The sequence below is a fragment of the Palaemon carinicauda genome, chromosome 6 (assembly GCF_036898095.1).
Source record: "Palaemon carinicauda isolate YSFRI2023 chromosome 6, ASM3689809v2, whole genome shotgun sequence".
Lineage (NCBI taxonomy): Eukaryota > Metazoa > Arthropoda > Malacostraca > Decapoda > Palaemonidae > Palaemon > Palaemon carinicauda.
Window position 1 is genome coordinate 156,809,264 of NC_090730.1, and position 16,028 is coordinate 156,825,291.

General features: G+C 42.1%; 1 protein-coding gene across 2 annotated transcripts in view; it reads left to right on the forward strand.

The window, feature by feature from the left end:
• Positions 1-16,028, forward strand: part of LOC137642757 (uncharacterized) — an 84,217-nt gene that overhangs the window by 39,325 nt on the left and 28,864 nt on the right. For both annotated transcript variants that reach the window (XM_068375599.1, XM_068375600.1), the window contains exons 5-8: positions 6,247-6,646; positions 10,956-11,093; positions 11,456-11,608; positions 11,999-12,107. In XM_068375599.1, coding sequence (XP_068231700.1) covers positions 6,247-6,646; positions 10,956-11,093; positions 11,456-11,608; positions 11,999-12,107 — 800 coding nt within the window. The remainder of the gene's footprint in view (positions 1-6,246; positions 6,647-10,955; positions 11,094-11,455; positions 11,609-11,998; positions 12,108-16,028) is intronic.

Genomic DNA, 16,028 nt, shown 5'->3' on the forward strand with positions numbered 1-16,028 from the left:
GGTAAGATTAATATTGAAAAATGTTATTTTTATTACTAAAATAAATTTTTGAATATACTTACCCGATGATCATGATTTAAATGACCCGCCCTTCCTCCCCATAGAGAACCAGTGGACCGAGGAGAAAATTGAGGTCTTGTTGACAAGAAGTACTGGAGTACCTGACCACAGATGGCGCTGGTGAGTACACCCCCACCTGTATAAGCGATCGCTGGCGTATCCCGACCGTAGATTTCTGTCGGGCAACGGAGTTGACAGCTACATGATCATCGGGTAAGTATATTCAAAAATTTATTTTAGTAATAAAAATAACATATTTCGTTAACAAGATTTGAGGTAGGTATTTTGTAAACTTTTTTGGGGAATTGCTTCCTTTCAAGACTATTTTTATTGATTAATGTACTGTACTGTGTTTGTGCAAAGTACAAGGGTAATGTTATTTACATAGACCAAACTGAAATCATCGCAGTCATTCAGCCTTCAACTTGCTATTCCTACTCTTTGCAGCAGTTTGTTGATCCTTGATTGAAGGGCTTTGATCAATTTCCTTTTGTGTTGGATTTTATCGGTGTAATGTTATAGACAGGGTGGGTGGCTTTCATAGCTTATCATTTAACTGACTGTCGGAAAGCAAGTTTGAGCTTTGTTCCTGCAAGGCAAGAAATGAATATGAGGGAATAACATTCAATGTTGAACGTTGCCCTTAAGTGAAAGGGTAATGAGATAATTATTCCATCACAGGAAAATAGATTTTAAATGAGTTAAGAAAAAGAGAAGAGTAATTGTATAAATAAATGACAAAAGAGGAAGATAAGAGACAATACAGCACCTCATGCCGATCTCATCCACCCTCCAATGAGCAGGGATCTTGGCTTGCCCAGGAAAATTACGGTCCATCCCTTCCATCTTCAGCAGATCGAAGTTCCCCCGGAACTGCGTCCAGTTTCCTTACCAAGGTATCGCAAGCTCCTCCAAACCCCTTCATCCTGGAAGGACATTCTCCTCTGCAGAAAGAGTCCAAGGACTCCAATACGATACCAAAGAACGTTAGGGCGAGGGAAGCCCGTAAGGCAGTGATGGACAGGAGGTCCCCTGTTGCAGGTCCCTCTCACGACCCTGTTGACGACTTAGACCTACCCCAGGCTCCTATGGAGGAGAGCTTGGAGGTAGATGATGGTCTGTGTACTGACGAAGAATATCTCCCCTAGGGTAGCTAGTCCAAACTTTCATTCAGAACAAGAGCGCAAGGAGTGGGAGCATACCTTCTGGCAGGTCCTTGCTTGTAAGAGGGCCATTAACAAGCTGTCAGATCTTGGTACCACCTCCCAGGAAGGAAAGGAAATGGTCTTGGACGAGATCTTCGGAAATTGAAGACCCCCTAAGACCAGTGCAGCTTTGCCTTGGTCTAAAGGGTTGACAGGAGCCAGAAGGAAAGCAATCTCCCAGATAGCTGGAACTTTCAGTTTCTTGAGGGCAGGTTCCTCTTCTCGGTCTCTTCCACTTTTTATTATTCTGCAAAGGAAGTATTACGAAATCGAGAATGAACGCCACTCGACCATGTCTCTTGACCGCTCATTAGAGTCTCTAGCAAGGGGTCTCCCTACTCAGACACTCTCCTCCTTAAGAGATTCAGTGTCGGCGGGTGAGCTCTTCAACATGGAGTGAGGCGCGAAGTACGCCATACTGGCTGCCTCTTCATGGCTCGACCTATGGTTGGGGTCCGTGGGCCACATTATGCGCTCCGTAGATTTGTCTAAGGAGTCCACAAGGTGGACCTTGGAATCCTTCATACTGTCATGTACCCAGACACTTGAGTTCTTGTCACACCATGCTGTCAACTAGTGAGCAAACGCCATACTCACGAGAAGGGACACCATCATTGGGAGGTTCCACAGGCAGGTGCCGAACGTGTAAGTAAGAAGCTTACGGAATTCAACTCTCGAGGGTTTTTCTCTCTTCTTTCTGGAAAATATAGATAGGGTGGCTGAAAAGTGGAAAAAATCATCCGATGATTCTCTCGTCCACAGGGCCATGACGTCCCTGTCCTGTGGAAAACCGTCTACCTCTAAACCCGTGACTTTTAGGTTCTCAGGCCAACACGAGGTGTCTAAGCGTCCCCTTCAGTCCAAAGAGGAGAAAGGGAGCAAGTTCTTCAGAAGTAAGAAAGAAGGTAGGAGTGGCCAAGGTGGTCGCTTCCACTAGGGAGGGCAATCCTCATCATCAACCACCTATGGGAGGATTCCTGCAGTGCCTCTGGCAGAGGTAGCAGCATCATGGGGCAGATCCTTGGACGATCAAAGTGATCATTCAATCTCTCCCTCCTCTGACTCGGGATCCAATTCTGTTAAGCTTCTGTATGAAGGGATCCATAAAGGATCTGGCCCTTCGGGCTGAAGTCCAGACCATGTTACAGAAAGGTGCTTTCCAAAAGGTCGTGGGCAGATCTCAAAGATTTTACAGTTAACTCTTTCTTGTAAAAAAGGCATCTGAAGGCTGGAGACAAGTCATCGATCTCTCCCCCCTAAACAAGTTTGTCCAACAGACATCCAGGCGGTTCGACATAGGGAGTTTTCATGTGCACATTGGATCTCAAGCACTCATTCTTCCAGATTCCAATCCATCTGTCTTCTAGGAAGTATCTCTGATTCATGCTCAAGAACAAAAGATACTAATTCAAGGTTCTCTGTTTCGGTCTCGCGACAGCACCTCAGGGTGTTCCCCCTAGTGTCATCTTGGGCTCACAAGAACGGCATTTGTCTTATCATGTATCTCGACAATTGGCTGATTCTAGCAGACTGAGATGACTCTCCCTCAACACTGAGACATGCTTCTGGAGTTTTGTCAGGATCTGGGGATCGTGATAAATCTCAAGTAGTCATCCCTCCTTCCTTCTCAGAGACTGGTATATCTCGGTATGAGCATAGACACTGTCAAACAGAAAGTCTTCCCATCAGACGACAGAGTACACAAGCTGAGAGAGGTGGCAACACCCTTTCTGAGACGGGAAGATAAAGTGACTCGCCAATGGTGACGTCTACTAGGTCCCCTAACCTCTGCTCCGTTTAGTACCAAATGGCTGCAGGATCAGATCCCTGCAATGGCAGCATAAGTCCGTGTAGACTCTAATTCTCATCACTTAGGAACAAGTGACGGATCTTCTTTGGTGGGTAGCAGACGAAAACCTTTGCAAAGGGCAAGATCTTCTTGTCCCTCCTCCGGACTTGATACTCTTTACAGATGTATCAAAAGAAGGATGGGGGCCCCACTTGCTGTATCACACAGTCTCTGTCCTGTGGTCAGAGTCCGAAAGGTACCAGCACAAATCTCTTGGAGATTCAAGCAGCGTTTCTAGCTTTCTGTCAGTCCTATCAGTTGCTGGCAGGTCACTCTGTGGTGTTGATGAGCGACCACACCAAAGTAGTGGCTTACTAAAACTAACGAAAGTAGTACAGTTTTGCAGCCCCTATGCCATCTTACAGCAGAGATTCTAAGATGGTCAGAAGAACAATCGGTGTCCCTATCAGCTTGCTTCATTCCTGGCAAGAGAAATGTACTCACGGACAATCTGAGCAGAGTGACTCGGCTGACTCGGATTGTTGGCTCCGAATGGTCTTTGAATCCTCTGATAGCCAATAAAGTCCTGACTTTGTGGAGTTTGCCAATAGTGGACCTGTTCGCAATGTCCCTGAACTTCAGGCTCCCGCTGTAGTGTTCATCAGTCCTGGACCCTCAGACTCTATGGCAGGATGCATTTCAACAACAGTGGAAAACATCGACGTGTACGCATTTCCTCCGTTTAGTGTGATGAGAAGACTGCTCAATAAAACCAGAGCATCCAAAATTCTAAAGATGACCCTTGTAGCTCCTCTATGGCATCACGTAGAATGGTTCTCAGACCTTCTGCAACTTCTAGTAGATCTCCTGAGAGAGCTTCCTCCACAACCAGATCTACTCAAACAACCATACACGAACATCTTTCAGAAGACTGTCCAGTCTCTTCGACTTCACTCCTGGAGACTATCCAGCATCTCCTCTCTCAGAGAGGCTTTTTGCAACACGTCTAGAGGATGTCTAGTTACTCGCAAAAATCCTCTGCCTCCGTGTACCCGGCTAAGTGGACAGTCTTGTGTGGTTGGTGTTGTGGAAGGAATATCTCTCCCCTCGAGGCCACTATTCCGGTAATAGCAGAGTTCCCTGTGTACCTTAGGGATGAAAAACTCCTTTCAGTCTCGGTGGTGAAAGGTTATCTCTTGGCCATAAGCCTTGCCCTTAAACTGAAAGGAGTAGATATTTCCTCTTCCTTGGAGCTTTCTCAACTCGTACTGAGTTATAAGATCACTTGCTGTCAGCCAGAGATTAGACCTCCTTCTTGGAACGTGGTTCGCTTTTCGAGATTCCTAAATAAACCTCTGTACGAACTATTACGCCATGCAACTGATTGAAATCTCACTTTAAAGATGGCATTCCTGATAGCTTTAGCTTCTGCAAAGAGTTTAAGTGAACTTCATGGTCTCTCATATGACATCGCCCATTCAAGGGGATTTGGGGAAATGACACTGCTGCGTTCCTGAATTTGTTGCAAAGACTCAAAATCCATTGGTACTGGACCCTAGATTTGTGCCCATTCAGATTAAGAGTCTACATTCTATAAAAGTGACCTGGATCAATTGTTACTATGCTCAGTGAGAAGTTTGAGATATCTTAAACACACGGTAGCAACACGGCCCAAACTAACATCTCTTTTCGTTAGTTCAAGAAGGGTTAAGAGGAGGATCACTAAAAACACTTTCAGCTTGGATTTGAAATGTCATCGATAATGCTCTGAATCCCGATCCTCCTCCGGCTAGAAGACCAAGAGCCCATGATGTCAGGGACATCAGCATGTCCCTAGCATTCAAGTGCAACTTTTCCGTGTTGCAGGTATTACAAGCTGGCGTGTGGAAGCGTCAAACAACCTTCACCGCTCGCTATTTACAAGACGTGACCCATGAGAGGCTTGATACGTTTACTATCATTCCTGTGGTGGCTGCTTAACCCTTTTACCCCCAAAGGATGTACTGGTACGTTTCACAAAACTCATCCCTTCACCCCCTTGGACGTACTGGTACGTCCTTGCAAAAAAATGCTATAAAATTTTGTTTTTCATATTTTGATAATTTTTTGAGAAAATTCAGGCATTTTCCAAGAGAATGAGACCAACCTGACCTCTCTAGGACAAAAATTAAGGCTGTTAGAGCAATTTAAAAAAAAATATAATGCAAAATGTGCTAGGGAAAAAATAACCCCTTGGGGGTTAAGGGTTGGAAATTTCCAAAGAGCCTGGGGGTAAAAGGGTTAACAAGTGGTTTAAGAGTACCTCAGGGTCCTTGTTGGACAAGTAGCAGTTGGGTGAAGGCATTAGTTACCCTGGTTAAGTCTGGGATGAATGAGATTATGTCTGGCCTTTTCCTTTCTTCATCTTCCTCTCCTGGGTACAACTCCATGGATCCTTCTGCAAGCTGGTTTCAACCCACAAAGTAGGCAATGGGAAAAGTCTGGTTAATTCCTATAATGTAACCCAGATGTTCATATACTATCGCTCACAATGAACCGAGTTGCTCAGGCTGCTATGATACTCACTTTGTATTGATAACCCAGGTGGCAAGGTTTCCCTTGACTGCAGTCAAATACTTTACTAGATAAACCCAGGTTAATGTCCATACCAAAAATGAGACTTCCACCCTCCTAAGAGTGAGTCATCCACATAAATAACGTAAGGTTTGTTAGTATGGGAACAAATGATAAATTTGGAAATAATTTGTATTTTTCCCTAATTAATACAAACTTGGAGTTATTTATATGAATTGGCCCGCCATCACCTGTCCCCTAGAAGTTTTGCCTGCAATCAAAAAGTGACTTAGTTCACAGCTGTGTGAGTAGACATAGGTGGCTGGGTACCCACCAGCCAACCCCTGCTTACCCACTCATTGGTTAGGCAGGGTTGCCACCTCACACTTTGCAGTCTAATGGCTACCTTCCAGTTTTGCTGAAAGTTAATCCACATAAATAACTCCAGGCTTGTATTAGTTAAGGAAAAATACAAATTGTCTCCATATTTGTCATACTTAGCTTTCTGTTGGTAATTAGGGATAATTGTCTTATAGTTAAGCAAATTACTATCATTAACATAACTACTCATAGTATGTAAATCACACCTAATAACTCAAGTAGCAGGTCTGATAGATGTAATTTTCCTTTGTTTTGCAGATACATGCATTTTGTTCTACTCCATCTTTAGTCATAAACATAACTGAACCTGGTGTATATAGTATTCGCGTTAACGTTTACATAGAAATAGCTGATCATATCATCACCACAACTACTACAACCACTACCACTACTACAACAACCACAACTACCACCACTACACCAAAACCTAGTAACCAGACAACTACACTAGCTCCAGTCACTACTCCAAAACCCACGCCGCCACCAACTACCCCAACAATACCGCCATCAAACATCACTACCACGACGCCAGAGCCTCCACCACCTATTCTGCCGAATTGGAGATGCGATGGGTATTGGCCGGAGTACCCTTCAGGTATTGGATATGGAAGAAGCATTTTCAAACCAGGCTCTTTTTATGTTGAAGTCTCTGCATCTGGTAAGTTTGAATACAACTATACATTTACAATGTGTCAGTGTAGTTTAAAGCTTTGGTAGTTTCTTTTAAGATGTCTTGTAGTTTTGTTTACTTTGGGTCACACTGTTATACAGTACTATATTAGAATAGGCATGATTCGAGTTACATTTACTGTATAATGATTGGCCCTTTGATCTTCTCAAATACTTGTTTGTTGCAACATGAATCCAATACTTTTCCATAATCTATTTGTGTCTGAGCAAATATCTCAACACTTACCACAAAAAAACTAAGTTTTGCAGTTCTGTTAGCTTCTATGAAAAGTGCATATGTGACTGACAACTTGATTGCACCCTGCAGATTTTCTCCTGGCTGCCTCTAAATTTGAATATACAGTACAGTACAGTACTGTATTTAAAATTCATTCTTACCTCAGTTGTCAATAAGTTACATTCTCTTTATAATATTTCATTTGCATTGTATACTAGTGAATTATTTTTTTCAAGTATTAGATTGACAATCACATGCTCAAGTATTTTAAGATTTTTTCACCACTTGATAGTGACAGTTGGATAGTTTAAGTAAGTGTTTACTTTGTTAGAGTTAGTGGTTTAGCAAGTGCTTACTATACTAGAGTTGGTGTTTTCTGTAAGTATTGAACCATTGTTTTTTGGGTGGCCAGCAGGTCTTGTTCTCATTTCCGATTACTAGCTCTTTAGATGTCACCCATAGACATAATGGAGATATGAAAGGATCCTCTTAGCATATTAATTTTGAGGCCTTTCTAAAATATATTTACTCTGTAAATTTTTCCAAAAAGTGTACTCTGATGTTCATTGCAAAGTAGCACCAGAAATATAGCTTGTCGAATGAACTCTCTTATTTTCTCAAACAACTCACGGATTCCAATTATATAATCATGAAACATAATAATTTACATATATTCTGTTATGTTTCCAGAGACTTATCACAATTATTGGTGGTGTAGGGGTGATGCAGAGAGCAAGATAAATTCTCAGCAAATGTTTCTTGTAGAGGGCTTGAGCAGACACTGACTCACTTTGCCACTGTTTTCTATGTGTGTGCAAGAATTTGAGTGGATTAACTGGCCAAGTAGGGACTTGAAGTATGCTCCTATAGGCTGTAAGAATATGGAGTTTAGACTTGAAGATATGGCGGAAAATGCATCCTTTACGTGCTATTCGTTTCTAAAGGGCTAGTGTTGTGTGGAATCCAGTTTTTTTAACATTTTCCAAATGAGTTTTTTTGGGGGATAAGATTTTGTTTGGTGTAAGGTTTCTTATAATTTGTTAGGGAGCAGTACTACAGTATCAAAATAGTCTGTTCTCCTCTTGTTGTGATAGATTAATAAAAGTTGAATTTGACAAACAAGCAAAAGGTGAAATACAGTATTTGGGGATTGTGAAAGGCACAACAGCAGTGAAATTCTTTCATTCAGACAATTACATTATCAGGCTCGCAGAGATACTACAACCATTTCTGTTCAAGCTCGACTTGGGTAACGCCTTCTCGGCCACCTTTCCTTGTTGGAAAAGCTCATTCCCCACTGGTATATCCAGTAAAGATCCCTTCAGTGGTATTTGAAAAATCAAGGTTTGGTCTTCAGGGATCCCATGATTCATGTACAGGCCTAATGGCTAGACAAAGAAAACCTCGCCAGACAAGTTGCACTTGATTCATCACCTCCATTCATGCAACTATTCTCATATGCATTGCAGGAAAGGTTGGGCTTTCACCTGAGTGTCTTGGTGGCTTTAGGTGTGTGGTCAGCAGAAAAACAGCAGCTGCACAAACACCCTGGAAGTGCAAACAGCATTTATCACTGCAAGCAATTTTAGGGTCGGTTAGTTTTAACAAATGAAGAGGCATGGATTCCCTCCCCCTTTGTAAGTTGATGAGCAGATGCACATTTGGGTGGTAAGCACACTGTGTAGTTGTTAACCAGGTACATTCAAGGCAAGAAAAATAATACTAGCAGGCACATTCAGTTGCCCGGGGCAGGTTGTAAGATCGGAGTGGTCTCCCTACATTTTTGCATAGCTAAAAAGTTTCTCGCCTTGTGGAGATCAACGGGATTCAACCTGTTTGCCACATAGCAAATTAGGTAGGTCCCGGTGTTCTGTTCCCCAGTTCCAGACCCAGGAGTAGTGTCCGAGAACGCTTTCTAACACCCATGGGATCATCATGCTGCCTATGCTTTTCCTCCCATTCAGCTTGATACTCTGGCTGATCAACTGAGTGTTGATCCCGGTAAGTCTTGTAGTGACTGGTTGCTCCCAGATGGCTGTAAGCCAAATGGTATCGCCGAACTGTTAGCTCTTTTAGTTGAGGTCCCGAGAGAACTGACCCCGTGGAACATGCTTATCTGTCAGTTGCACCTTCAGAGGTACCGCTAATTCATGAAGTCACTTGCACTTCACAGTTGGATACTATCCAGCATCACTTCTGGGGGGAAAGGTTTCTTTTGTGAGATGCCAGATAGGAGATGTATGGGTACCTACGACAGTCCTCTGTTGCTGCTTACCAGATAAAGTTGGCCATCTTCTGTGGTTGGTATTATAGAAGGGCTACTTCTCCATTCCGATTATGTCTAGCATAGATTACGGACTTCCTCATTTATCTGCTGAGAGAAAATCCTCTCAGTTGCGGCTAGGAAAGGCTATTGCTCAATCATTTTCCTTGTCTTGACTGAAGGGCTTAGACATCTCCTCGAAGGCGTTGTCTGTACTCGGGATTAGCTTCGAGTAGTCTTGCCTCCCCGGGACCTCAGGCCCCCATAGGAGGATGTAACCCGTGTTCTTAAGAGTCTTGTTTGTACCCCATATGAGCCTTTGAAAAGGTGATTGGACTGAGATTTGACTCTCAAGACGTTTTGCCAGCCTTAACATTGGCAAAAGGAGTAAGCAAGTTGCAAGGTCTGTCTTTTCTTGGGTTGTTATGAGGTGGATAGGAGTCAACATTTATGATCTACAGGTTTGAGTGTTCTTACATCCCCGGATTTGAAACCAGCCTGCTTAGTTATTGGAATTTGCTCCCTCCTAAAAATGTTTCCTATTAAAGGACTAGGGTATATATTTGGGTAGGAACAGATCATAAACTTTTAAAAGTAATCTGTATTTGTTCCTATGCGTATACAATTGATCGTCTTATATGTAGGGATATTGTTTTAAGCATGAACTTGAACGGCCATTGAAATTGTTGACGAGGTAGTTAATGACAGGTGGGAGTGAGGCCGAGGAGATTCACCCCCTTACCTCTCAAAGTCTCTTCACTTGAGTTTTCAGCCGCATGCAGTGTGGACGTACTGATGTGTCCTCAAGTGAGCTTTTCATTTTCTTTTTCTTTCTGAAATTGAATAATGGCTCTTGATTATTATTGTAAAGCAAGACACTTGTTGTGGGAGAATGGACTTTACATTGATACATCCAGTATTTTTTGTTAAACTGGCTGTAAATCCACACACTGTTTGCTCTTGCTATGGTGCTTGATTGGTCTCAATCATCCCCCTGTGCATGGTGTAAGACATGACCTCCTTACGATGGCAGACGTATGCGTGGAGAGGGAGGAATAGAGCCTTGCTTCTTCCTTCTGCTCATAGGGTGCATCTGCTTTTGCTGCTGCAGTGCTTGCTTCCCGGGGAGTATGTGGTAAGAGCAAGGACCCCTCGTTTCTACGTCAGCTAGTTTTAAGGTTTTTTGTCGTGTGGGGTTCCTCCACGGGAAGACATCTTAAAGCTCCGCAAAAAGCAAACAATCTAGGAAGGTCTGATTTCTACCAACATGACAGAAACTAAAAAGTCAAAGACATTGGCATGTCAGTTACCACTTACTGTAAGAATGTTCCATCTTTTACGAAGGCCACGTATGTATTAAGGGGAAAGAAAATTGTAAAATTTTGAAATTTTTTTTACTAGTAAAAGTCTATTAAACTGAGCTTCTGGATAAGAAGCAATTTGAATGTCATGTGAGTATAGAAATAAGAAATTCTATTAAAATTATTTTTTTTTAAACTTCTGGATTTTTTTTTTTTAAAGCTATTGACAAAATTCATTACAGTACAGTATCTTGATTTGTTGTTACATGCCTTGGTATAGGAATTAAAACTTGTCACTTTCTGTACTTTTGCAAGAACTCGATTGCTTTACTGTAATTGTTTAAAAGCATACAAAACTTCCGTCATTGTGATTTCAGCCATTGGACATAGGCTAGATTTTGCTTAAAGACTAAATTTTGCTGTGGAAAAGACTATTTGCCTATTATGACTGCCTTGTAGTCTGAGATTAAAGTATTTGAAATTATATTTTTTCCAGAACCCATAACTCAAGTGAATGTGACTGGCAACACTTGGTTGAAACATGGAGAGCTGTTGAACCTTACTGTTTTATGTTCTGGCTCACGACCATGGGGATATTGTTATGAAATTCATCCAGGCAATTACAATGTAACTGGTAAGCATTATGTTTATTTAAAAAAAGTTATTATCCTCTGTTCATACCTGTTTTTCCAACCACAACTCATAATAAATGAATGTTGCAGACACTACAGTCTTTAGTCTGACAGATATGAGAACAGTGTTAGTACAACACATTGGTCAACTATGGTTCATAGGGCATTTGCAATAACACTTAAGGTCCCATTACCTTGTCTTCATCATATATCATCATGATGTTTTTAAGATTTGCATTCTTTCATTGTTTTGTTGATCTCTCATCATACCGACTATTAATTTGTCGTTATCAGTGAAATATTGTTTACCTATATGATATAATTTTGTGTTTTGTTATAGATTGAATTAATTTGCTTCTTTCAGGTAATGAGTCCTGTAGCAATCCAGTCATGACAAATGATTGTAACTTTCCCATCATCCATTACTTCAGAGACGCTGGAACACATACCTATCTCCTTATTATACAGAATGATGTTTCCTTGGAAATCCACCCAATAAACATTGTTATATATAATGGTAAGATATATAGTTATGTATGTATTTTTTATACTCTGTCATTTTTAACTTGTTGCCAGAATACTGATGTAGAGTTATGAAATGTTATTTATTTTTCTGATAACTGTTGCATATTATGTTATTAAGAATATTAGTCCTGAAAAATTGTTTAGTTATACAACTACTTAAAGAAATTTATGTATACTGTATATTTATAATCGTAGTTGAAGTAAGGAATTTTTCTTGAGTGGATGATAAGACTATTTATTTATTTGAATTTTAAAAATATTGTTGTTTAAATTCTTCTGTAATTTAGTGTTTCTCCTATACTGTACAGTGTTTGATATTCAGACATAAAAAAGTTTTGAGTTGTGGAGCCTAATTGAATATCTGATGTTCTTTTGCTTTCAGTGGATCGTAAGCCCCAGCTCTCTTACATAATTATACCAGTGTCATGCAGCCTTATAGTAATAATCATCATCGTTTTTGGCATCGCTTTCTTTATTCAGAGTCGACAAAGGTAACTATTATAGTGTTGCTTGTGGTTTTATTGATTCTGATGTTCTTTTTAATACTGGTAATAGTTTATTTATGTGCCAATTGATTGTTGTCATTCACAGCATTTTCCATTTGCTCTACTTACATATTTATTACGTACATAACATTTATGACCACATTTTTTTTATCCTCACACACTAACTGTTACTAGATTTTTTCATAGCTTGGTAAGGCATATTTTGTATTTTAACCTACATATGTAGGGTTTTAAACTAACACAAGCCTTATTTGTTTCATGACAAACCTATCAGTTGTGATTAGCTTCAATTTTCAGCTTCTAATTCTTAGACATGTAACTTATGAAGTTTTGAAGTAGGAAAAGATATGGTAGCTATGAAATTAACCTTATAGTGGCTGTGTGTGTAAGTATAAATGTTCCATTGATTGTAAGACACTGCTTGCCTCATTCTTTTTTGTGAGGTAATTGATAACAGTAGTTGCACTAATTTTCTAAAGCTTGTTGTGTCAGATTTTTAGGATGATTTAAGTTTTATAACTTAATTTTCTAGTTGTCGTGGTTTAATTTAGCACTATTTTAATTTTCAATATTAATCTTACCCGATGATCATGTAGCTGTCAACTCTGTTGCCCGACAGAAATCTACGGTCGGGATACGCCAGCGATCGCTATACAGGTGGGGGTGTCCACAACAGCGCCATCTGTGAGTAGGTACTCAAGTACTTCTTGTCAACAAGAACTCAATTTTTCCTCTGTCGTGCCACCGACAAGACCTACTAATACGCCGTCCCTAACTGGATTTGTTTTCACAACTTTTTGGTGAAGTACACTATTCCAGTTTTGAGCTTTCGCTATGCAGGGGTTTTATCTTCATTTCAAAACTTGCACTCGTTTTGGATAGATTTAATTATGGTGACGAAGAGAGTATGGACTCTCTTTCACTTTTAAATGGCCGACCCTTCCCTTAGACGGAAGTGTTGGTGTCGAAGAGAGTATAGACTCTTTCACTTTTTATGACCGACCCTTCCCTTAGACGGAAGTGTGTTTAGGTTTTTGGTAATTTTGCTTAACAAAGTTATAGATTTAGTTTATATCTCTCCGCCATTTATTATAAACTTATAAAACTTAATTTTTATGTTTGTTTATATGCGACCTTTCCTAATAGTAGGCGGTCCTTACTTGGAACCGAAGTTAATTAACATTGAGCCCGTCATATCGTATTTCCTGTTAAGAATTTATGCTATTTTAATTTTAATGTTTTTGAAAGTATTTCTTTGATAGTCTCGTACTGTTTTCAAAGATGAACTAACGTTTAGTTTAGTCTCCGCAGTTGTTGACGTTCAGAACGTTCAACATGCGCTCTATCGTTACGATAGAGAGAGAGTATTTCACGGTTTCACGTTGCAGTAAGAGTAAACCGATTCTAGCGTTTCGTTCATTCTTTCTTGGCTTAAATGGTTTTAATTCTAATAAAGGAACTTTTTATTTGGGAAACCTTTCAGTTTTTTTCCTTTAACAAATAATATGTTTTAACGATATATAATTGGGCTCATCTCTCAGGTTCTAAGTCAAGGGAGAGAGAGAGAGAGATAGAGACGGAGGGAGAGAGCGGGTAACGTTGTTCTCGTTTTTTTTTTTTACTCTTCTCCCTAGTCGCTGGGGGAAGAAGGTAAAACGTTTCTAGAGTTTTGTTCTTGTTCCCAGGCTTTATGCGGTGAGAGATTTTAAACGTAGTTTATTTGATCTAGTGTTTAGTCTCTTTTCCAGCCACTGAATTCTTTATCTTTCATTATGTTTTTCTGTTACATTGTAAAACTGTTTTCGCAATTACTACCTTTTAATGAAGGATAGGATTGCGTGTTTCAGGTACAAATCACTTAAAGTTTCGAGTTCAGTGAAATAAGTGCAAACAGAAAATCAAAAGTGATAAAGTGATATGCGCAAAGTGTTACAGTGTTGCGTTCGAGGGTTCGTTTGTTCGTGCCAGTTGTTCACCTTGTCCGATACCTCTTACAAGCTCCCAAGCCCAGGGGAGAAGTAATGTCGAAGGACTTATGGGTTCCACAGGTCTTGATCGACGAACAGACGTTTCCCTCCGTGGTTTCGGGTGTATCTACACACGTTGCCGACGTGATCACCCCACCCACACAAAGACGAGAGAGCCCATTTATTCCTCGTCTGCGGAAGAGGTTTCTCGCAGAAACCATGGACCAAATCTTGCAGCTTTTAAGTGCAAGTCGGTCCCTTCCGCGCAAGTCCAACGGCCTAGGTGTAGCCACTGGGTCAGTTCGGACTCGCTGCAGTACGACAACTGCACACCTCCCAAGAGAGGCAAGGTGGTACCGCAACAGGCAGTAACTCCGTCTGTTGCCGCACCAGCTGTTTTAGACCCTCAGTCACAACGGACAGTAGCTCCGTTTGTTGTTGTCTTTCATAGACCCTAGTGGTCCATGCTGCAGACTATACAGTCTCAGCTTGCTCCTTCATGCAGGAGTATCGTGCTGGAAGGTTGACAATGCACCTGTTAACCTACAACCCGCCGAGGTTGTGCGCTCAGCAGATACTGTGGCTGCCTGCTCCCACACTCCACCTGTGAGAGCTCCACCTCCGATGCGCAGTCCACCCTGCCAGACGCATGTTCTTGCTGCACCTTCCGTTGACATGCGTGAGCTACCGCATCAGCAGTGGGAAGGTGCTGTAGAGCTGCCGGGTTCCAGCTCTATGCGGCATTCTCCGCAACCCATGCGGCATGCTCCGCATACCATACAGCATGCTCCGCATACCATTCAGCATGCTCCGCAACCCACCGCAGCCCCTCCCACGCACCAGCACTCTGCTTTTGTTGTTGCCAGCTCCCACACTCCGACTGCGGAGAAGGTTGACGATGCACCCGTGGGCCTACACCTCCCACGGTTGTGCGCCCGGCATGGCTTCCTGCTCTCACACTCTTGTTGTGAGAGCTCCTCCACCCATGCACAGTCAACCCTGCCAGATGTATGATGACTCCCACACACAGAGCACTCCGTTGCCGTGCGTGAGCTACCACAAGCTGCCGTGTTTTGACACGGTGTGTCAGCCTCCGCAACACACTGTGGTTACCGCCACTCGCCCGCAGCTAACTAGTCAGTCAGGAGTTGAGGCTTCCCCACACAACTTTGGTTGTTGCCAACTCTCAGACTGTCAAACAGTTACATGACGTTGCCTTCTGGTCTGCTACTTATACACCAGTGCTGTATGTCCTCACGCTCCTGTTGTGGTTGACAGTTCAGTTTTTGACAGTTCACAGACTGTCAAGCAGTTTCATAACGTTGCCTTCTGGTCTGCTGCTTTTGCACCAGTGAAACCCTCACTGAGAGAACCTAGCTTTTCTCGGATATGGTTCCTGTAGATGAGAAAGTGCTGTTCTCCCTCCTTCTGATATTCCCTTGAGGACTCTGTCATTTGGAGAGGAGCCTTAAGCTGCTTAGCCTCCTATGGACTTTAATTTAAGCATAACATGCTTCCAGGGAGGGTAAATGGTTCCGCTTCAGTCGCTAACCCCGTCTGTTGCCACACCTGCTCCCATAGACCTTGGGCTTTGTTGCAAGACATGCAGTCCAACCTTAGTCCTTGATAGAGGATTTTTTACGGAGAAGAACCTTCTTGCCAACGACCTTCCTACCGGTTGGTTGTACGCCCTGTTGACGCTGAGGTATCCTACTCACGTCCGCCAGTTGAGATGGTTCCTCCACCGGTGCGACCCAGTGTGGGTTGCCAGTCGCACGTTGACGTTAAGCTACTCTCGGAGGTGGTTGTGGACGTTCAGTGTGTCACTGGGAAGACGTTCAACAACCAGCAGAGGTGACTTGTTGTGACGCAGTGCGGCAACCTCAGCAACCCGATAAGGGGTTGTCTGTACTACCCAGTCAGTCTAGACAGTTTCGGG